At 36.8% G+C, this 24,697-nt stretch overlaps 1 protein-coding gene across 8 annotated transcripts in view; it reads left to right on the top strand.

Annotated features, from left to right (window-relative positions):
* CHD7 (chromodomain helicase DNA binding protein 7) overlaps nt 1-24,697 on the top strand; it is a 183,615-nt gene that overhangs the window by 128,188 nt on the left and 30,730 nt on the right. For all 8 annotated transcript variants that reach the window (XM_032759699.2, XM_032759703.2, XM_032759704.2 and 5 more), the window contains 9 exons: nt 4,782-4,896; nt 8,374-8,457; nt 10,156-10,293; nt 10,381-10,502; nt 10,860-11,103; nt 12,211-12,387; nt 16,877-17,020; nt 18,522-18,777; nt 24,285-24,495. In XM_032759699.2, coding sequence (XP_032615590.1) covers nt 4,782-4,896; nt 8,374-8,457; nt 10,156-10,293; nt 10,381-10,502; nt 10,860-11,103; nt 12,211-12,387; nt 16,877-17,020; nt 18,522-18,777; nt 24,285-24,495 — 1,491 coding nt within the window. The remainder of the gene's footprint in view (nt 1-4,781; nt 4,897-8,373; nt 8,458-10,155; nt 10,294-10,380; nt 10,503-10,859; nt 11,104-12,210; nt 12,388-16,876; nt 17,021-18,521; nt 18,778-24,284; nt 24,496-24,697) is intronic.

Raw genomic sequence — 24,697 nt, 5'->3', positions numbered from 1 at the left:
CTGATGTTTTCCAATTACAGATAATGCTACAATATATATTCTCATACGTATCTATATATTTTCAAATTGTTGGAGGCATGGCTTCCAGGTGAATTCCCAGAAGTGGGTTTGCTAGATACAAAAGGCAAACGTGTGTGTATTTTTGAGAGATATTGCCAAATTTCCTTCCTTCAGGTTGTATGAATTTATGTTCCTGTCAACAATGTATGCAAACACCTATTTCCCCACAACCTTTCTAATATAGTGTGCTGTTTTACTTTTTAATTTTTGTGAGAAATTGTATTTCAGTTGAGGTTTTAATTAGCATTTTCTCTTACTGTGAGTAAGAACACCTTTTCATAAGATTAATGGCCACTTTTTACATCTTGCTTTGTTGGTTGTCTGTGTCTTCTGCTCATTTTCTGTCATGCTCTTCTCAACTTTTAAGAGCTCTTTATGTATAAGGGATATTAGGTCTTTATCTTGGGTTATATGTTGCAACTGTCTTTTCTCAGTTTCAATTGTCTTTTGACTTCATGGTGTTTATTGCATTGCCCATTAAAATTTTTTGTACAGTCAGATTTATCCATTTTTTCTTTTATTGTTTCTAGCTTTAGTGTCATAGCTAGAAAGCCTTTCCCTATATCCAGATTACAGAGGAATTTGTCCATGCTTTCCTTGTGATTTCATTTTATCTATTTAGGTGCCTGATCCATTTGATGTTTATTCTTGTGTAAGTCATGGCTCTAATTTAATTCTTTTTCAATTGTTGTTCTAGCACCATTATTAAAGAGTCATTTTTGGCCGGGCACAGTGGCTCATGCCTGTAATCCCAGCACTTTGGGAGGCTGAGGTGGGCTGATCACAAGGTCAGGAGCTTGAGACCAGCCTGGCCAACATAGTGAAACCCCATCTCTACTAAAAATACAAAAAATTAGCTGAGCATCGTGGCGGGCGCCTGTAATCCCAGCTACTTGGGAGGCTGAGGCAGGAGAATCGCTTGAACCCGGGAAGCAGAGGTTGCAGTGAGCCGAGATTGCACCATTGCACTCCAGCTGGGCGACAGTGTGAGACTACATCTCAAAAAAAAAAGAGTCCATTTTTGACTCAGTGATTTGAGATCCAAACTTTATTATGTCCTAAAGTTTTTTTTATTTTATTTATTTTTTATTTTTCTTTATCTGTACTTTATGCCTTTGAGCTGCTTGTCTATTTATAAGCCAGTACCACACTGTTTGCTTAGGGAGGCTTTATAGTGTATTTTAATATCTGGTAGATCTATTTCCCTAGTAGCTTTTCTGTTTTAATGTTTTCCGGGATATTCTTGCATGTTTATTTTTATATATAAAATTTAGTATTGTTTAGCCCCATATAAATGCCTGTTTGCATTTTATTTATTTACATTGTATTAAATTTACAAATGTGTGATGTTGAGTTACACAGTGTGAAAATGATGTCTTTTCACTTGATCCAGTTCTACTTTTGTGTCTTGTAAGAGTTTTAAATATTTTCCTATACAAATTGTACACATTTTTAATTAAATTTATTGCTAAGTATTTTATCTTTGTTGGTATTGTGAAAGAGGTTTTCTCTAACATATCTCCTTATTGGTAATTGTTGTTGTGAATGAAGACAATTTGTTGGCTTCTGTATGCTAATTTTATATTCTGCTACGTTGCTGGATTATTTTATTATTTGAATTAGTTTTCTAATTGATTCTCTAGGGTTTTCCAGGTACCTGATCATATAATCTGCAAACAGAGATAGCTTTACTTATTATTTTCTAATTATTATGTCTCTTATTGTTTTGACTTGTCAGTGACATTGGCTAATAACCTCAAATACAATATTGAATAATAGTGGAGATAGTAGGTATCCATGCTTTCTGATTTTTGTGGAAAACTGTGGTGTTTCTTCATTTAGTAAGATCCTGTCTTTAGAACTAAAATCTTCAAATATGTGTTAACAAAATACCTATCAATTCCTATCTTCCTAAGTTTTAAAAAATCCATTATGGGTGTTAAATTTTGTCAAACGTTTTTTCAGTGTCAATAGAAATAATTGTGTGGTTTTTCTCCTTAGATATATTAATATTGTATATTTTTAGTGAATTTCCTAATAGTGAACCAACCTTGCATTCCTGAAATAAGTAACTACTTGGTCATGACATATTATTTTCTTAATGTGACGTGGAGTTGTGTTTGTTAATATTTTACTTGTATTTATTTATAACTATAAATATTTACAAGTATTATAAATATAAATATTTACTACTTTGCACTGATATGAGTAAGGGATATACTCTTTCTTTTTTTTTTAACTGTCAAGATTAGGTATAAATGTATATCTGTTTCATAAAGAGTAGTTACATTTTTAAATGAAATTTTGTTTTCCAAAGTGACCATAAACTGTATTATCTGTAGGGCCTAGTTCAGATTATTTCTTACTAGCTTCGTAATATTTTTCTTACATTTACTTCTTCATAACTTTTAAAAAATATTTTAGTTCTAGTCCAGTTAGAACTTTTTCTTGCCTTAATTATCTATTAAGACAAAGCAGTCTATTTTTGACCCTTTATTCTTCCTTCCTCTTCTTCCTGACTAAGCCTCCAGAATGGGTTATCATCAGAGTCTAGAAAGCAGAGTCACACTGAAAATTTCATCCCAGTTTATAGCAGAGAAAGCAGGGCTGGAGCCACTTGCTTATATGCTTGTGTCCAGTTCAAAGCTACACAGGTGGTGCTTTGAAGGCTTTTGCACCTCAGCCAAGACAAGAATACTAACTGACTGACTGCACCTGTGCTTTTTTCTGTCAAATAATTTGGAGACTAGAGCAGATTATTTTTATAATATGTGTTTCTTTTTGTGTGTGTGTGGCAGGGGGAACAGGGTCTCCCTCTGTTGCCCAGGCTTGAATGCAGTGGCATGATCTCAGCTCACTGCAACCTCCACCTCTGGGGTTCAGGCAATTCTCCCGCCTCAGCCTCCTGAGTAGCTGGGATTACAGGCACATGCCACCATGGCCTAGCTGATTTTTGTATTTTTAATAGAGTTGGGGTTTCACCATATTTTTCAGGCTGGTCTCAAACTACTGGCCTCAGGTGATCTGCCTGCCTCGTATAATATGTGTTTCTGATTATGACAGTATTGCATATTATTTATTGGAAACTTGAAAACTACAAGTTGAAAGTAGAAAATAAAATACTTACAGTCCTAGCACCCAGAAATAATAAATACAGGTTGAGTATCCATTATCTGGAATGATTGAGATCAGAAGTGTTTTGGATTTTGGATTTTTTCAAATTTAGAATATTTGCATTATGCTTTAGTGGTTAAGCATCCCAAATCTGAAATCCAAAATGCTCCATTGAGCATTTCCTTCAGGTATCATGTTGGTGCTCAAAAAGTTTCGAGTTTTAGAGCATTTTGAATTTCGGATTTTCAGATTTGGAACCTATATTAGCATTTTGATGCAATTTCATCTAGTCTGTTTTCTGTGTGTGTGTGTGTGTGTACAGCATTTCTATCAGTTCATAGCTATATAAGTCATATGTATTTAAAATCCTTTTCTCCCTCAATTATAGAAGGACTAAATGAGTTCTATCTTTGCAAATTATATTAGACATGATTATCAGTTATGTGCTACTTAATATCATAAGCATTTCCTATATCGTGAATCATTTTTGAAAAATTTTTAATGGTTGTGTAATTTTTGTTTTTACTTTTTCTTGTTTTAAACTTCTGACTTCTGTGAACTAAAGCACAATTTCTAAGAGTACTAGTATGTTGATTCTGAAAGGGGTATATATATTCAAGGTATAATTTTTTTTTAATGTTGTCACCAGAAAGAGACATAAGAGGCTTTCAAGGCTATTTGAGGGGCAGGGAGAGGGTGATGGGACATAAGAATATTGAAGAACTAAGCAAAAGAGTGTCAGAGTTGCCATAAAACATTAACTGTGTACCTGTGAGTGTTGGAGAAGAGAAGGGAAATGCAAATGTATTCCAGTTCAGGTGAGGGAAGACACCATACATGCTCAGAGGTGGAGGTGGGGAGTCTTGAGGGGAGGGGGTTTGCCCAGTGCAGGTAGAGATCATAGCAAGTGAAACATTCACAGGGGACCAAGGGATATCATTGCAGAAAGCCTGGAGGAACACAGCCTGGGAGACCAGGAACTGATAAGGAGCTGGTGAGGGGCATGGCCCAGTGTTCCAGGAGCAGGCAGTGGTTCTTTCCTCCTAGATTTTTCTAGAAGGACCAGGTTAGGTTTCCCTTTGGGACCAGTATGATAGGCCTTGGATGACTCTAGGGCACCTTACACCTCTTATCTCCAAAGAAACTGCTATTTTAAATTTGAATTATTTTAACTTGATAAAAACCTATTTCTCAATGATAAAAGGTTCAAAGTATAAATTCAGAATTAAGGCCACCCTGTAGTGCTAATTTTATATTGAAGTATAATCCATTCACTTATGGAAACAGCTTGTTATTAGGCCATTCTCTCTCTTCTCTGTCTCTTTTGTCTGTCTCTGTCTCTTGTCTCTGTCTCTCTCTCTCTCTCTCTCTGTTGGTAGCAGGTAAGAGAGCTGGAGGCTTAGGACAGAAGGCAAATTTTAGGCACTAATATTGATTTTCTCTTCTTATTCTAAACAGTAGTGGGTATATTAAATGTTGCTCAGCAGCCTTAATGAGTAATTAAGCAGGTTATTTTAATTATCTGTTTAGTTGACTTTTTTGAATAAGACATAATAAAGGATTAATTATATTCTACATATTTCAAGGATATTATTTTGTTCTTTCAGCTCTTATCTTCATTGTCAGTGGGCATCTATAGAAGATCTGGAAAAAGATAAGAGAATTCAGCAAAAAATTAAACGATTTAAGGCAAAGCAGGGCCAGAACAAGTTCCTTTCAGAGGTATGAAATACCTGCTTACTTTTCCAAAGTATTTACTTTGTTAAAATGTTCTAAATTTAAAATTTTAGTTCCATGAATTAAGAAAAACTAGTTAGTCTCATTTGGTGCTGTTAACTTGCATATTGGTAACTGGTTCTTGCTAACAAATTTGTAAACAGGAAATTTCTCATTCTTCCTGTTGCTTAGGCTAGAAGATATGGTTCCTTGTGATATTATGTGGAAATAGTGGTGATGATATGATAAAAATCTTGTAATGAAAGTACAGTTAGTAGACGATGAAATTAAGTGGACAGAAGTTCTATTGAGATTTAGCAGGTTAAGAAATCTACAGTAAATGTTAAGTACAAGTTCTAAGATACAAAAGCTTAACTTCCGTTGAGGAAAGTATGTGGCAAATTTCTTTTGTTCAAGTCAATGCCTAATCACAGGGAGTTCACTAAACTCATTTTCACAAATGCTGTGCTGTAGTATAGAAACTGGTAATATCTTTGCCTGTGTCCCTTTATCCCAGGTATCAGTATAGAAATAGAGCAATACCTAAGGCAGGGAAGAACATCTGCATTTACTAGAAGTGCCAGTTCTGCCCTCTGCCTCTGCAGTATAGTCAATTACATTTTTTAAAAAGTGCTTTCGCAGGCTGCTTACTAGGGTCTCTGGACTTTTGATCGCCAATTTGGTTTCACTTACAGCCTCAAGTAGATAAAAGAAAAACCCTAACATTGAAAGATAAGACTTGCTGATTTATTAGTTCCTCTTTTCATAAAAGAGTTGACAGAATGTAGACTTTATGTAAAAGAAGCGTACAATTTGGTGCAAAATAGTATCTGTTTAACAACCTACTTTATACTGCCACCCCTTTTTGGAGATGGAGGAAAGTGGGACAGAAGAGCACTTAGTACTTTTATGTCATAAAATCCTTATACTATCAGGTAACAAGTCTGTGTTCTTCTGGGTTCTGATTTCCATGATCCCAACTGGCCTATGGTAAAGTCTGCATTCGATGGGAGATCATGTGGTTGTTCTTTTACTGGACACATGTCTGCATCACTACCTCTGGCACTCTGAGTGTGCAGCATTTTTGGCAGTGCAGTGGTTAGGAGTGAGTGGAATGGAGTTACTCGAATGTGACTCAATTCATAGATCTTGGAGAATCTTAAGAAGATTCTTCAGAAGAACTTGGAGGAAAATTCTTTTGAAGAAAGAATCTTAATATTTGATTTTGAGGACAATGCTATGAAGTTCTATTTTTTATGCCCTTCTTAATGAAACCAGAGTTAAATTTTTGTGACATGGGGTGAGCTGAAGTCATTAGCCTCCTTTTAGAAAGAGACACCCTGTGTTCTGCTGACCTTTTCTGTGGGCCAGGGGGAGGGAGACAGGCAAAAGCACAATGGTAGCTTTCCCCCCATCCCTAAATCCTGGTCCTGTTTATTACGTTTACTGGTAGTCTCCTGTAGTCACACTGTCTTTAGGAAATTGTGCCTAGCCCTAGCTACACATACCAAGGTTGAATGTATATTATTTACCTGGTAACTTGGCAGCTAGAAATCTTAGTTTCTGTCCTGAGTGGGAGTTAGCAGAGAAGGATAGCAATCCCCTTCCTCCCTCTCTTTTATACATGAAAATGCACACGCCCCCATTTGTTTCATCCCATACATTATCATGGCTTCAGGTGTTCCATGGCTGTACTGCTTTGAGGTTTTCAGTTTCAGCTGCTTTTACATTCTTTCTTTCTCCTTAGGCTGCCTTACAAGCCTGCTGCAACTAAAAATCTCTATTCAAAAACATCATTTAGACTGGAAATTTCATCACATGTGTGATGCCGCAGATTACTCACTTAAAGGGTAGAAATGTTTAGGAAAAGTTAAGGATTTTAATTCAGCACTGACTATGAAAGCTCATGTTTAAGAACAAGTTTTCCTAAAGAGAGTTTTTGCCATCCAAACCTAGTTGTGGGAAAGTTTAGGTGTTTCTACTGTACATGGATAACACGTGTGTTTACCTAAGTCTAGAAGCTTTTGAAAAGCCAGTGCATTAATATACTTTATATTAATTGAACATTTCAATGGATTTTTTTTTTTGCCGTCCTAATCACCTCTGTGTAAAAGCCTGAGGTAGTTGGACATATGTTTGTGTTTCTGCTTTTTGTTTCACAATTCGCAGTTCAAAGCTTCCCAACTGGGCGTTTTAAGAGGGCGGAGTAGCCAGGGAAAGTTTGTTGTTCCTGAGCAGATGATGACTGAACTGCTTATCTTTTCCACCTGCAATTCAAGGGATAAGAATGGTGTCTAAGTGACTTCTAGTTTGCGTTTTGCAAAATATTTTAATGCAGTTATATTATTGATAAGTTGAGAAGTGCACATAATAAAATGCGTCTTTTCTAACATCTGAAACTTGTCTGACCCTAACTTCTTTTGGGTATGGCTTAGTCTATACCTTTTTTTTTTTTTTTTAGACAGAGTGTCGCCCTCTGTCACCCGGGCTGCTCTCAGCTCACTGCAACCTCCACCTCCCAGGTTCAAGTGATTCTCCTGCCTCAGCCTACCGAGTAGCTGAGATTACAGGCACCCGCCATCACGCCCAGCTTATTTTTTGTATTTTTAGTAGAGATGGGGTTTCACTATGTTGGCCAGGCTGGTCTTGAACCCCTGACCTCGTGATCCACCCGCCTTGGCCTCCCAAAGTGCTGAGATTACAGGCGTGAGTCACTGTGCCCAGCCTATACTTTTTTTCCAGCCATATTCTAGTCTTTTATATGAGATACCTTTGCAAGCAGCAGTATTACTTTACTTTTGTAAAGATTGTTTAATATATTGGTTAAATGAGCCAATTATTTAGGCCTCATTTCTTTATCCTTAATACTTTTGCCTAAACACACTATATTCAGTGTAAATCATTAGAAAACAGATTAATGATAAGACTGTGATTCTAAATGAGGTACTAATATTGATTGACAAATACTACCAAGCATTATAAACTCTGATCATGCTAAAATATGAAATTAGCTGGTTTCAGTGTATTTGGCTTTTGAATAACATTTTGTAAATATGCCGTAAGGCATCGGACAACTCCAGGAGTTATGAGATTCCAAGTAACACTTACTTTGCATGACTCTGATTCTTCATTGCAAACTGTAGTTTTGAGAATGCTAAATGCATCGCATGCCATAAGCCTTTTGGATTGCTCATTAGTGAATTGTAATTTCACACTTCATTTAAAATATTCTTAAACATTCTCTCACAGTAAAAGGTTTCACACGGTAATTAAAAGACCCAGTTAACGAAGTCTGAGAAGTCTGATTTCCTCATGGGGAATGATTTTGCTAAATTGTAGCATTTCAATTAATATAATAGAATTTGCCAAATATAAGTTTTGTATTGCTGTGACCCAAAATATTATTGCTTGGTGAAAAGTGGAATAGTATTTCATCTTCGGAAATAAATAAACCTTTAACTTTTTTTTTCCCCTTTGGTGTAGATTGAGGATGAGCTTTTTAATCCAGATTATGTGGAGGTTGACCGGATAATGGACTTTGCACGTAGCACAGATGACCGGGGAGAGGTAACAGGAGATCATTTGTATTACAAAGTGGTGATTCAGGCAACCCATACATGTTTATAGAGAAGATGGTAGAATCCTAGACCTGGTCTTGGTCAGAGCCTTGGACTGTGACACACTTGGTCTAAATTTAACTGAAACTTAATGATTTATTATTAGTTTTATGACTTAATAGTGCTAAATATGTTTTATGTTTAGTCTGAGAACTTTTTTAAAAAATTGATTTTCAATATGAAAGAAATACATTGACATTTTGCACAATTCCACAATATGATAAAGAATTCAGTACATTTTGGTATAAATCTGTCATGTAGCACAAAGTATCCATATATAATTGAGTGTCTCTTGTGGCAGAATGGAGTTTAAGGTTATTTAGAATTGGGCATCATTAGTGAAGTTGATGAATTCATTTAATGTGCTACACAGAGGCTAATAGACATTATTTCTCTTAAAAGATCCTAGTCTCAACACTCTTATTTTGCTTTGCAAAACTCTGTGAGATTATAAGGGATATTTGATAGGGAAGTAAGAATGAAGACAAGTGTAGTGACTTCTGAGTATTGTGTCTTGATAATGATGTGCCCACCCACCATGAGTTGTATCCCTCCTGGCTTCTCCATGTAAATTGAATTTTGTATATACAGTGTTTGGATCTTGCTTTTCTAGGGAGGGTCTGCAAAGAACTCTCATTTTCTTCCAAATTCTGTGTCATGACACTCTATGATGTTTCCAAGACCATATCTGTAACATGATCTTTACTTTTCTAATTTTCCTTAGTTATACTTCAAAAAATTGTTTCATAGCATATTTACATTGTACAGCAAATATTTTTCACATCACGACTAGGTCAGTGTACCTTGGTCCTGAAATGAAGGTCAACAAACCCAAGTGTTTTCTAGAGGAAAGACAAAGGAAATCCTGTTGATCTGCATTACCTGAAATATTTTGCCCTCCACCCTTATAAAGCTCAAATATGTTACTTTAATATGATTGGATACAAACAGTATCACTCTTTTTAAGGAAAAGGTAGAGATCCTAATAAATTTAAGTCTATGTCTCATTTTTTAAGAAACCAGCCAATTATGTAAACATTTAAATATGCTAAGATGATTTACCATGTAAGTCTGAATCAAACTCCTGATGAATGATTTGTACAGATAAAATCTCAAATTCAGCCTTGCTATTTACTAGCTAGTTCTTTATACTTCTTGGCTTTCGAACGTCACTTACCAATGATTTTGACAAAAGGCTAATTTGTTCTGATAACGCCCAATAATACTGTTTCCAGTTTAGACTTGAGACTCTTAACTAGGAACAGCTGTTTATGGCCATAGTTTTTAAATTTCTGTCAATTCAGGCTTACTCATGCTGGGATAATGTCTATTGATAAATGAAGTAGAGCATGCTTTTCCTTAATGTATATGTAAATATACATAAGCATATATATACACATACATATGTATAAACATATATACACATATATATGTATAAGCATATATATACACACATACATATGTATATGTATAAACATATATATACACATATGTATATGTATAAACATATATACACATATGTATATGTATAAACATATATATACACATACATATGTATATGTATAAACATATATATACACACATATATATGTATATGTATGTATGTGGTCAAATGAATTCAATTCTGATTTATTTAAATCTGGTCCAGCCTGTGACTCACTATCTGGTGAAGTGGTGTTCACTTCCTTATGAAGACAGCACGTGGGAGCGGAGGCAGGACATAGATCAAGCAAAGATCGAGGAGTTTGAGAAACTAATGTCCAGGGAGCCGGAAACAGAGCGTGTGGTAAGATGATAGAGAATTTAATTTGAAAATAGCATAGTGGTGTAGTCTTTGGGAAACCACTAATGGGATTTACTATATTTGAAACAGGAGCGACCTCCTGCTGATGATTGGAAGAAATCGGAGAGTTCCAGGGAGTATAGAAACAATAACAAACTCAGGGAATACCAGTTGGAGGGAGTAAACTGGCTACTTTTCAATTGGTACAACATGTATGTAAAACAAGTTTTTCTTCACTTTTAAATGTATCTGTAGTTCCTTTCCTTTAGTTATTGAAAATAATAAAAAAGAACTTAATGCTTTAACTCTAATAAGAGCTTTTTTTAAAAACAAGCATTGAAAATATATGTAATATTTAATAAATATTAATACAGAGATTGATATAAGTATGTAAAAATAATTTTTATTCTTTGAGAATTTTGTTTGAAAATATATTTTGTTGAACCTAAGAGAACATCTAAAGCCTTTGGGTATGCATTTGTGGGTACAATGGTATATATTTTGTGAAATGACAGCAATGTCTCATATCCATACTCATTAAACTTTTGTACTTCATTTTCCTCCTAAAGGCGAAACTGCATTTTAGCAGATGAAATGGGTTTGGGAAAAACTATCCAGTCCATTACATTTCTCTATGAGATATATTTGAAAGGAATCCATGGCCCTTTTTTAGTAATTGCCCCATTGTCCACAATCCCCAACTGGGAAAGGGAATTCCGAACCTGGACAGAGTTGAACGTGGTTGTGTATCATGGGAGTCAAGCTAGTCGTCGGACCATTCAGTTGTATGAAATGTACTTCAAAGATCCCCAGGTAAACCTTCACAGGTTGTATTCTTTGTACTTATTCTGTGCATTTTAAGGTGTTAAAAAAAATCAAAGTCTTGGTGACTTGGGAAGGTCTAAATTTTGCCAAATTGAGAAATTTGCTTTAGATATCTGACTCAATTTACATTTGTATTATCATTCTGTGTCTATGAAAACAGCTCTTTATTTTTATTGCTTTGGTTTTTCTGATTATTAGATTAGAAGGAATGAAATTTTTTGCCTTGGATGATCACTGAAATCCATTTAATGCTTTGATATGTTAATTAGTTTTATTTTGCAAGCCTAAGAGAAAACTAAATAAGAAATGGTAATATTAAATGTGAAAAGAAAGAATATTTTATTATGCTATTGCTAGAAGTGAAAAATAGTAAGCATGTAAAAAGTCCTTGAAATATATGACACATTGAATGAAGCACATCCCAAGGGAGAAATTTATGCTTTGGCTGTTAGTAGCAATTGCTTTAATTTTTTCTTACTCTAGTTACCTGTATGCCATTAGTGTGTATCAACAGTGAAGCGTTATAAATGACATGATAAGGAAGAATAATAGGTACTAAAATAGTTTTATGTTATGGGTAGTAAATTGAAGTCCTGTAAATAGGATCTTTGCTATATATATGCTATACATACATACATATATATATATATATATATAGCAAACACATCTATATATATAGATGTGTGTGTGTGTGTGTGTGTGTGTGTGTGTGTTCTAAGTATAAAATCTGACCTACAGTTAAATAACTAAAGTAGAAAAAATATTCAAATCTGTGCTTATCTTTAGATTTGGGAAATTATAAATTCTGTCCTACGTGAATGTGTGACTAGAATGGGTACACTTAGTGGTAATTGATGCACGTGCTCTATTAGGAAATTAGATCCAAAATTTACTGACAGTTTTCTCATTTGTTTTACAATTCTGTTTTACCATATCGTTTAAAACTGCCAAAATAACTTGAAAACAGAATGTATGTCACCTAAAATAAAGAGGTCTCCAAAGGGATAAATATGTATGTTTTATGCTATTTATTCATCCTTAAAGTTATTTATGTAATCATTAATGCTTAATAATAATTCAGGGTTGTTCTTATAGGGTCGAGTGATAAAGGGGTCCTATAAGTTTCATGCCATCATCACTACATTTGAGATGATTTTGACTGATTGTCCTGAGCTGCGGAATATTCCATGGCGCTGTGTAGTCATTGATGAAGCCCACAGGCTGAAGAATAGGAACTGCAAGCTGTTGGAGGGACTCAAGATGATGGACTTGGTCAGTGATCATATTGGTGATTGCACTGAACCTGAATAGAATTGTTGGTGACTTGATAGTCCCATTGTTCAGAATTTGATGCCTGTGAACAGTATTTGAAAAGCTTGTCAAATATTGTGATATATTCTCTGGAACTTTCAGTTATTCAAAAGTTGTTGCCTTTTGGATTCTTCCATTGTTGGCTAGTGTCTGTTAAACAGTTGTATTATAGCAGAGTGTAATCATGATATCTTCACTAAAGTGAGTTTCACGTATTTGTTTTACCTTTTGTTCATAAATACAGGTTGATCATACCAAATACAAAAATCCCAGAATCCAAAACGTTTTGAGTAGCCACATAATGCTAAAAGGAAATGCTCATTGGAGCATTTTGGATTTTGGATTTTCTCATTTGGGATGTTCAGCCCGTAAGTATAAATGCAGATATTCCAAAATCTAAAAATATCTGAAATCTGCAACACTCTCGTCCCAAGAATTTTGGATAAGGGATACATAACCTGTGCTGCCATTTCATTAACTGTTGGGCCAAGCTGTACTTCAGTGATGATAGTCCAGTTATTTTCCAGTGCTCATAAGTTTTGCCATACTGTGGCCAGCAGGACTTGTAGATGCAAGTTCTCAATGAGTTGGGTAGGATATCTTGGGTTGGTTTAGTTCACACAGATGCTTAGACGTTTGGGGCATTACAGTGCCTCAGATTTGATCTGGAGTTTTACACCACACTTATCCCATAGTCTTCCAGCTTCCCAAGAGATGATCAGGTCTTCCTGATTAGATTTTCTAGATTTTTTTTCAGTGGGAGCATCATGGAATAACATATCGTAGGAGTAGAAGGATTTGATTTATTTTCTGTCTGATACTGCTGTGTGTGATTTCCTAGTGGGAATTGCAACATGACCTGTCATCCTCAGGCTTCTTTTCACTCCATAGTTTATATAGTGGTTATGATCACATATTTTATTTTTAATGTACATTTTGAAAGCAAAGCTACTGTCATTTAGTATGCCTTGGATGATTTGATGAGTTTCATGGACGTACAAAAAGGGTTTTAAAGTATTTTTAATGCTAATTTCTGTAGGCTAATTTGATCTTTTGTTAACTGAGAGTTTGAGATGAGAAGGAGTGTTCTGTGTATTCATGGCCATATGTTTTTAGCTGAAGACTGGTATTACCAAAAAACACCTAAAAGCTTTTTGTTGCAGCTGATTCTCTGAAGCAGCTTATTTTATTCTTAAAGAGATTAGATTTGCCAGCTATGCTTTTAGTTTAAAACAAACAAAATCTAGTTTTGCTTAAAGGAAAAAGTCTGACTGAATTATCCTATTTAGGATGGGATTTCCCATTTTTCTTCCTAATGAATTATTATTAAAGCTATCCTAAGATCTGTCTCAAAGCAGTTGACTATTATTTGGTGGCCAATCCACAAAACAGGTGAGAGCACTTAGAAACAGTGAATAGACTCAGGGACCTTGGTAAGCATATGGAAAAGGGAAACTCTATGTTTGTATTTGTTCACTCCAGGTGATACTTAGGAATTAAAATGAAATAAATTTGTATTTGCAGGTAAACACTAATGCTTGTGATATAATCTAAATATATTTTCTCAGTAGGGATCCACCTTCATAGTTTTCTACTAAGAGACAGTTATGTCACCATTTCCTGAAGGCTTAAACAGTCATCTGACTGAACTTATCTGAGTTGTGTTCTATTATTAGTTCATGTGTTCCCAGATAGTAGATTCTTACTGTAAAACATTATTTCATTGGTGAGTACACATTAATTTAACTCCATCAACATCAAACAGTCTGATTGTCATTGGGCTATTTTTTTTTTAATTTAAGTTCCAGGGTACACGTGCAGAATGTGCAGGTTTGTTACATAGGTATACATGTGCCATGTTGGTTTGCTGCACCCATCAACTTGTCATTTACATTAGGTATTTCTCCTAATGCTATCCCTCCCCCAGCCCCCCACAATCTTTGGGCTATTTCAGAGAGTTTTCTATTATTTATACTAACATTTGATTAATGGATTAGAATCTGTTATCCAAATAATTTTCCTATTACATATTGCAGTGTTCTTAAGCTTTTTCACATAATGGCACATATAGAAAATGATAGTAGTTGAATGCCACACTCGGGTAAAAAGAGAAGGCTGCCCACTGCCACGGGACACCACTAGTCCTGGGTGTCCTGACCTTCCCCAAGGACTTATAACCTGTAGTCATCCTTGGCTCACCAACTGGGAAGCTCTGATTAGCACATGAACAAAATATTTATTTTTCTAATGATGAAGAATTTTTATTTGAGAAGAAATGTTTTTACACATTACTGTTGTTCAGAATATAATTATATTTGTCCAATTCTGAACAACTCGTTGTCTGGTCTTTAAATCCTTACTTAAAATAAGCATCTTGAGAACTTAGCCACTTTCTACTTTTTATTCTTTCCTAGAATAAGTCACAGTCAAAATAGTGGGTCATAACTATATCCAACTACGGCACAGGCCATAGGGAACTGTTGTTACCTGCACTAGACTTAGTTGTGATGAAAATGCACTTGATGGGGATTATCTCCAAGTACATTCCCAGAAAGGATGACCAATGAGTGTCTTCAGCTCTGCAGACACTAAGGAAATGTTTGTGAAGATGATACATTGAGGGGCAGTCACTGTCATCACAGTCCTCCACAGGAGCTCTGGGAAAGCAACCATCTTGTTGTCCCCCATCCACGAAGAGGGGATGCTTTGGAGATCATGGTAGTTCTTCATTGATTCTAGTATCTCTTTCATTGTCAGGAAACCTGACACAAAGAGTCTGCTTAAAATGAAATTAAATGGACATCACTTCATCAGAGCTAAAAAGAATGGTAACGTTGTCAAGGCAAAAGCACATCTGCTGGCATAGGTGGAGGTGATAAGCTCCATCACCTGAGTTGCTTATATGATGTTTTGTGAGACTGTGCATAGTAATCGTGTATTTTTTAATTGTTACCCACTTTCAAATTGATACCTAGTTTTATTCCACTATTTGTAGGTAACTGTATGAAAGGATTTTGTGTATAATCATTTGGTGTAACTAACTGAAGGGAAGCTGCATAAGAAAGGAGTTCTCTCCTTTTATGAAAAAGTTTATTTTGAAATTAATAAGTTAAAAAGTCTTTAACTTTTAAAATATTTGGTTAAGAAGTTAAGATTTAATTTAATGTAGTAATAAAGGATATGAAAAAACTGGGAGACATGATATCAATACAGCTCATCTACTGCAGTAACTCTTTCCTGATATGTGATGGGACTTAAAATTAAAGTTCTTACATACTGTAATCCAGGACTTAGGTATGTCAGTGATTGTGTCCCAGGCTATCCACAAGTGTGGTGATACATTAGAAAAAAATTGATCGATTGATCCTTACTGTTTATGAATTTACTGAGTCTGAAGATGATGGTGGTCCATGAAACTTCCTCAGAGACTTTATTCAAAGGGAAGAGAAGGAGGAATACAAGCATATTGAACTCCTTCACCTACTTTCAAAGAGCTTCATTAACAGATATGACATGGTAGATATTAAGAAAATTAGCATGTTCGTACCCCATTTATCTAGTATTTACTGAGCATATACTCTGCTTGGCAACCAAGACTTGTCAGATTCCAAGTTAAGTCAGAATATTGCTTTCTCAACTACTGGGAGGTATAATTACTTTCTGAAATAGTTTTGTTAGCTGTGCTGTGTACCACATGGCCAAAGTAGAAAATAATAGGGTTCTTAAGATTAATATCTCACTATTGTTAAGACTGGCCATTGTAAAACAGCCCTTCTGTATTGCATATATGAAAATAGGAGGACAGGGTACAACTGCATGAGGAAAGCTGGGGAAAGAGTTCGTAAACAGGAAGAATTAATTAAAGAAATACCTAACTTGGTTCAAAGAGACATAAATAGCATCTGATTAAAAAAAAGTGATTGTGGTATTTACAACCAAGATGACCTCTTTGCTAGTTGGAAATTTTTGCAGAACAAAATAGTTTTTCCTATGCTGTTGCATGTAGAACTTCTTTTGTCTCTATGAAGTGAGTCATGCAGGAAGCGGATGGAGAGATGAGAGCACTGTTGATGTAGAGAGCAGAAAGAAGCATGCATGTTTCATCTGAGTCTAGGGATTCTAGGAAAAAATCTTAACTGGTGGGTATAAAAGCATTGAGACTTGGGGGACTTAAAAAGCCGTGATACTAAAATACTGACCTATAATCCCAGGAAGAAACAAAATGGCAAGACACATTTAAGGACCCTGTAGAGTTCTGGAGAGGACTGTCCACGGATCTGTTTACCTGACACAGAAACCGTGTCCTAATATCTCTGTTTTCATGCCTAATTCCTATACTTTGCATAGGGTAGATGAGTAGGAGTAGAACAGTGAGTGTCTAGTGAGAGGCTCTGGTTTTAAGAAAGTGTTTTTGTTACGATTTGGTTAGTGGCTTTCCTTGTTACCTCAGGAACACAAAGTGCTGCTGACGGGAACCCCACTCCAGAACACTGTGGAAGAACTCTTCAGCTTGCTTCATTTCTTGGAACCAAGTCGCTTCCCTTCAGAAACCACATTTATGCAAGAATTTGGTGATCTAAAAACAGAAGAGCAGGTATTTATCAGCTCCACTTTGTATTTCAGTTACAAAATTGAAGATTAGCCCATGAGATGGCAAAGTATTAAGTTATTTTAAAGTGTGATTATATTACAGTTTTTCCCACCTAGTACACAGAACCTTAGATACCCTTTCCTTGGACTTTCCAGGTCATCATCTTAAAGGTTTTCTTCTTTATTTGTCTTTTTGCTCTTGTGAAGAGCTGTTGAGATTTATAGAGAGGTTACATACTTGTTGATGTAATTTTCAGAGATAGCTGTGCTGTGCAGGTTGGTAGTTTTGCTATGTATGTGTAATTTTGGGGATGATGTCAGATGCCACTGACGTTGGTAGACCTGTTTGCCTACTGCAGTTTTGAGTCTCTGTTCTTCTTTGTGAAGCATCTGTACTCAGCCACACTGCTTACTTCTTCACGCCTACATATTTTCACTTTAGAAACTTAGGGCATAACCACTGCACAGTATTTCTGTGAGAAATAAATGAAGCATTGTGTATAAAAAGTGCTTTGGCCAGGCGCAGTGGATCATGCCTGTAATCCCAGCACTTTGAGAGGCTGAGGCGGGCGGATCACGAGGTCGGGAGTTTGAGACCAGCCTGGCCAATACGATGAAACCCCGTCTCTACTAAAAAAAAATACAAAAATTAGCCGGGCGTGGTGGCGCACACCTGTAGCTCCAGCTACTCTGGAGGCTGAGGCAGGAGAATCACTTGAACCCGAGAGGCAGAGGTTGCAGTGAGCCGAGATCGCACCACTGCACTCCAGCCTGGGCGACAGAGTGAGACTTCGTCTCAAAACAAAAAAAGGAAAAGGAAAGAAAAGTGCTTGGCTCTTTTATATGCTGTAAGAGTTACGTGGGTATTAGTTATAATTTGTGTACTGTATTTGAAATAAATACGGAGATAGACTTGAAATCTTGGTTTTTATGTGCCCCCTCCCCTGACTTACTGTCTAAAACCTCTTAGATCAGTTCAGAGTAAGGTCTGTTTTGTTTTTCTTTTCTAAAATAAAAACTGTATGGATTACTCAGTTCTATTGCCAATCAATAGAAAAGAGAACCAGGGAGAGACATCTCTGCTGGCTTCTTCCTGCAGGGACTATATTGCTCCTGGCTCACTTCCTCTCATTCTTTAGCTCTCCCTAGAAAGAGCATTGCCATGACATTGTCTTGTCCCTCTTCTCTATCTTCCCTATGGCTTAGGACAAACAGAAGGGAAAGCTACATGAATCAGTTGGATTTCTCCTGCTGGGTACTTTTCAAGCCTTCTGGCTGTTCAGGGCTCCTGGATGGGTGAAATAGTTCATTTGACATAGAATCATCCAACCTTCATGCACTGCTCTTATGAAAGCTGAGAGATGAGCTCCTTCATACTCTCACTGGGCTTTGAAAAATGAAAATGGATGGTTAATGAATGAGATAATCCTGATGTTTCATGTTAGAATATGTTTTAACTTGCAAGCAAATCATGACACCAGTATTTACTTAAGGTCCTTTTTTAGGTGCAAAAACTTCAAGCTATTCTAAAGCCAATGATGTTGAGACGTCTCAAAGAGGATGTAGAAAAGAACTTGGCCCCCAAAGAAGAAACTATTATTGAAGTTGAGCTAACAAACATTCAGAAGAAATATTACCGAGCCATCCTTGAGAAGAATTTCACATTTCTTTCCAAAGGCGGTGGGCAAGCTAATGTACCTAACCTATTAAACACTATGATGGAATTGCGGAAGTGCTGCAATCATCCGTACCTTATCAATGGTAAGCCTGCCCTGCTGGCGAACTTGCTTAAGTGACAATTGAAGCACCAGAAATCCCTTTCTGCCCCCAGACTGGGGATTTCATGGTGTATAGTCATTCCTGTCTCCTGTCCACTCAGCATGGGTTTCACCAGCTTCCCACTTTCTGTGATGCCTCCTCCTGTGATTGCTGAAGGTGAGTGACCATTGCCCCAGCAATCCCTGAAGTGGAATCTCACCTTGCCTTTCTCCTACATCCCTGTGCTTGAAAAGAGGCATTAGTGTTCCATGGCTAGAAGTCATCTGAAGTGCTAACAGCCAAAGAGAAATGAGCCCCTAATGGAGGTTTTCTTGGGGTGTGTGTATTTAAATCAGAGATGTTAAAGAGGAACTTAGGTGTGGGCAGAAAACTATCAGCTGTCTCAAGCCTTTGATAGAAAATGTCCTCATCTTCCTCAGTCCAGAGTCATCTAGCACCTCTATCCTCTGAGAACAAAAAAATTAACTTAAAGCTTTGATAATTTATGGCCCTCCTCTTTTCTTAACTAAATTCATAGTGTTATATAACTCATGGCTTAAAACCTTGATTATGTATTTTTGGAAATCATTAAGGTGATAAATACTTCGTGCTTATGTTGTATAAGATACTCTGGAGAATGCAAAGGTAAATAAGAAGGGAGCATTCGCCACAAGCAGTCTTCAGTTAGCTGAGAGATTGAGATTGGGGGAGTCTTTAGAAGGAGATGGCCTTTTAAGGCAAGTCTGCAGGGGTAGAAAGGATTTTGCAAGGCAGGGTTAGAAAAAGAAAAGATGTTTAGGCTGAAGTAATGATACAAGCAAAGAGGAGGGGATCAGGGAAACAATGAGGAACTTGCCCAAAGTAAAAGGCACACATAAGAAATGCACCTTAGACATGCTTGGATCCTGCTGCAGAATTCCTTAAACGCTAGTGCATGGAACCTCCACTCTACTCTGCAGGCAGCGAAGAACCACGACTAGCGTTTGAGCTGAGCATTGATTAGAAATATGATTCAGGGTGATGCGTCAGGCAACATTGCATAAAAAGGATGGGAGGAGGAAAGACAGACAAGCAGAAGGACCAGCTCAGAGGCTATTATATTCTGGGCAGAAGTTAATGTGGGTTAAAGAAAGGTGGTGGCAGGCTAATTTGGGAGACTTGTACACGATGATAGTTGGCTAGCAGTGCAATTAGATTCCTTTCCAAGGAAGAGGGAGCACAACCTGGTCTGTCTTTTCACAGTCTATGATGTTCAAGGACAGCTAATTTAAAGAATTTCTAATCTTTCCCCTTTTAATAACGTATAACTCATCAGCCACCCTAGATGCAGAAGTCTCCGTTACTAATGGACAGAGTAGTCCACTCCTGGAAGACAGTCTTAGAGTGTTGCACCTGGGATCATTGGTGTGATGTGATGAATCAGTGTATTTCTTTTATATATACATATATACACATTTTTTTTTTTCTTGAGATAGGGTCTCACTCTGGCACCCAGGCTGTAGTGCAGTGGCGCGATCTCGGCTTACTGCAGCCTCGACCTCCCAGGCTCATGCATCCCTCCCACCTCAGCCTCCTGAGTAGCTGGGACTACAGGCATGCGCCACAATGCCCAGCTAATTTTTTTTGTATTTTTTGTAGAGATGGGGTTTCTCCATGTTGCCCAGGCTGGTATCGAACTCCTGAGCTCAAGTGATCTGCCTACCTCAGCCTCCCAAAGTGCTGGGATTACAGGTGTGAGTCACTGCACCTGGCCAGTGAATTTCTTTTTGTGCTTTTAGTTTTGTCTTCTAAAGAGAGTATCATGTGTGATGATTATGTGTCTGATACTGCCAACCTGCTAATCACAGTATGTTTAGGAGCTTGTGCAGCCGTTATGGTGAGTGTTAACTAGCCAGGTCGTGAGTTGGCGAGACAGAGCTTAGGGCAACTGATGGAGCGAGATGAGGACACGTGTGTGCATGCACTGTGCACATACATGGGTTTGCATTTAATAGCTGGTACAAAAGAAAATAAATAATAGCCTCCAAGGGGAAAGAAAAGAAAAGAAGATACAAAAGGGTTTGAATGCTACCAGCAGGATGTGTGTGAAAGGGGAGATCTCAGCAATGGTAGTTAGATTGCCACCCCCAGTTCCATCAAGTTTACCCTGTTTGGTCGTATGTTAATTATATGCATTGAACATTGTGGGTTGTTTTCCCCCAAAACACACCTGGTGTGTCTCTTCCTTTGCTGATTGCTTTCCAGGGTCATCCTCTATAGTATATTTGTTCGCCAGGAGCCTCTTAGGACTCCCTAAGGCTTGGCAGATGTGGCAGTTGTCCTAATTGGTCACACCTTGAAGTTAGCTTTTCTGTCCTGACAAGAAGTGTCTGTTAAGCAGGTGTCTTTGTCCTTAAATTTAGGGAAGTTATAGTGAAAAAGTATAGATAACATACAAACTAAGCGCACGCAGCTGCCCAGATAACTTACGTAGACATTGTATCGCGTAGAGGTTGCTCCAGGGCCAGTACTGTTCATTCTCATCCACAGTCTGGAGTAAAAACATATATCCAGCATTTAAAAGGAAATTCTTTAATTTGGGAGATTGCATTGAAATTTGAATTGGTTGTGGCAGAGTAAAGAAGCCTCAATCAGCATTCAACAAAACACAACATTTCCAGGATTATGAAAAATAGAAGCAATTTTATATGTATGAGTTGAAAGCTTATGTATGAGTTATTAGCTCAAGCTTTATTTCAATGGAATTTCCAATTTTTAGGTTTTGTAATGTGAAGTTAAGAATAACGTTGAAAACATGTCCAAGGTACCCTGCTGGTTAGAGCTGACTTAAGAGTTGTTGCTGGTTATTGTTTGAGGCAGGGGGTGTGTAGAGAAGAGTGGTCAAAAAAGAAAACAAGAATGAGGCTTACATGATGGAGTGAATTTCAGAGAGAAAATAGTAACTTTTTCTTTCTGGTATTCGTCAAGAACAAAATATTTTCTTGTTTGTTCATGGCTTTGATATAGCTAGAGGACATTACAGTTACTGTCCCAACAGTGACCATCTGTTGAAGTGAAAAGACTTCAAGCTGTAAGTGAGTGCACACTTGTTTCAAGTTGTCTTTGATATACACACTTTCCAGTGTAGTACCAGCCATACATTAATTTAGGGTGGAACCAACAAAGTGTTTTGGGTTGTCATGACCTATTTCCAGTTAATTTTTGGATTGATGTTTAACAAATTGGGTATCAAACATTAATTGGTAATCTTGAAAATTTAGCTGTGACACCACAAGGTAGCAGTTGCTTTCCTCCCCAACACTCTTCCCACCCTCTTTCATTCCATGTTGCCACAATAAAATGTCAAGACAATCATATAGGAAAGATATTTGCTGATACTATTTTTAAATGAAATATTATTAGTATAAACTGGCTGCCAGTTGTAAGAACCTGAATTCATAACAGAGAGCTGAATTAATTAATTCAGCAGTAGCTTTTGTCAGGTAAGAAAGAATGCATTTTTTTTCTGACTATTCTTTTTGATAGTATAAAAAAGGCAAAAATTATTTTTTAATCTCTGAATAAATTTAAAATTAAAATTCTCTGCAAATTTTACTGAATTATTTATGTTAAAAAAAATTAACTGAAACCCAAACATCTGATGTTTATTTTGTCAAAATGGTTATTTCCTTTTTGAAAAATATTGGCCATTAATTTGTTTTAAATGGCTAAAATACTATATTTTATATTGTGGATTTTAACTTAGTATGGACAAAAAAATAATTAACCAAATATCATAAGAGTAAAATTTATTTCTGAATTTCAGAGCTTATGATGTATTGTACAACAAGAATACACTTGAAAGAGACCTGATGTAACATGTGCACTTAAATCTGTTTCCCCCGTCTTTTGAGGGGCTTGTCCTGCATCTAGAATCTGGGTTTCTAAATTTCATGTTTTAAAAAATATTTAACTTTATTCAAGAACATTCTTGCTAATGCTCTTAAACAGCATTTTGCTTTTTACTCTTGCATTTATTTTCCATACTTAAAGAAACATTCTGAATATTAGCTTTTCATTCACTTGGAAAAAGGAGTGAGGGCCAGTCTCCCTTCATAAGAAGTCAGTGTATTTTGTGGAAGGCCTTAGTGCTTGGGAAGACATTAAGTGACTTTAATCTGTTCTCAATAAATTATTTGTTGATTAATAATTAACAGGCTGTATTTCTGCATTTGACCGTGCCATAAGGTAATTTCTACATGCAGCCTTAAAGTACAGATAGGATTGCACTTTTGTTACATCTGTGCTTGTTGCAGCAGTACCATGTGAGAGGCTGTGGTTGTCTGTCCCACTGACCCAACCTTTAAAGCCTCTTTGAGGTTTATATATCCCCATCTTGTGTATAGTTAGTTCACATGTTAAAAACCAGTGGTAGGAAGGTAGTTTTAAGTTTCTGGCACAGTTAAATTCTGGGAAACAATTTCATTAAGATGAAAGTGTGTGTTTGTATTTTCTGAAGAATAGTTGAGCACATCCTCCACCTTCAGGGAAAGGAGCTGAACACAACTATGTCCTGATTAACCCCAGAGGCAGGAGGAGGCCAGACCAATGCTGCGTAATTCTAGTTAAGCCACCTAAGCAGTTGAAGGAAGCTTAGCCTGCTGCTTCCTAAATAAGCGTGTGTCAGGCAGGGATGTCCTGGGCCATCTTTCCTTAGGAAGATGTCATCTTCTTGAGGCCTCTTTCCAATGTACCCAAGTCTTTGGACCAGCAAAAATCCATGTGGGGCTATGAGGGGGAAAAGAAGGGTTTAAGCATGGAAGTCTTGTGTCAAACACTTAAAGGTTTGTTTGTTTTTAATTTTAAAAGATTTGGATAGTTCAAGATAGAATTTTTGTATCTTAGGAAAAATTTCCAGATGGGAACGAATGTGGAGGGAGATTTAGAGATTACAATAGATGTATGCTTAGGTCCCCCACAAATATTCCAAGAAATTGTCCTGGAAATAAATTCCTCTTTTTGTAGTTCCTTTGCCTATATTAATATGCAATTATAGACCCAAACTACTGTTGCTCTTACACTGTGATTGTTAGGACTCCATTCCTTTGTTTTTTTCATTTCGGAACAGATTTTGTTGTGTTTATGTTCAGCTAGTAAACATTTCTTCATTTCTTTAGCAATTTAGGTTCCAAATTTTCTGTAGGTATCTGGCCCTTGGCTTGTTTCTGCCACTTCTGGCTTGACAGTCTGTTGTTGAAATTCCGTTTTTACAGACAGCAAATATTTGTTTGTTGAAAAATGTGGTTTCCCCCCTAAATGCCTCAATGTGTTGTGCTTAAAACTTTTATCCCTTTTGTACATCCACAATTTTGTATAGACCCAACTATGAGTAAGTGGATGGATTCTTGTTCATAAGCAGGAGTTTGGTGTTCTGGTTCCTACAGTTTGCAATGGGTTTTGAAAGCAAGTTCATTGTTTTTAGTAATAAAAACCTTTTACAGTATTCACGTTATGCTGTCCAATCTCTGCAGGTGCTGAAGAGAAAATTTTGGAAGAGTTTAAAGAAACACACAATGCAGAGTCTCCAGATTTTCAGCTCCAGGCAATGATCCAGGCTGCTGGCAAGCTAGTGCTGATTGACAAGCTGCTGCCAAAACTGAAGGCTGGTGGCCACAGGGTGCTTATCTTTTCCCAGATGGTGCGCTGCTTGGACATACTGGAAGACTACCTCATTCAAAGACGGTGAGGACCACCATATCAGAATAATAAAAAGGAAATCTAAAATTACCTTCACAGGGCTCCAAGCAGTCCACCTAAAGGTGGAATCTATGATAAAGGGGCTAGAATGGGGAAAATGCATCACATGTCATTTTTAAAACTATAGATGTACATGATGATTATTTTATATGATGACTACAGGAGGACACTGCATACTTTTTTAGGC

Source organism: Hylobates moloch, unplaced genomic scaffold, assembly GCF_009828535.3.
Source record: "Hylobates moloch isolate HMO894 unplaced genomic scaffold, HMol_V3 SCAFFOLD_9, whole genome shotgun sequence".
Lineage (NCBI taxonomy): Eukaryota > Metazoa > Chordata > Mammalia > Primates > Hylobatidae > Hylobates > Hylobates moloch.
The sequence above is the reverse complement of the archived record's forward strand: the minus strand, read 5'-3'. Positions and strand labels throughout refer to the sequence as shown.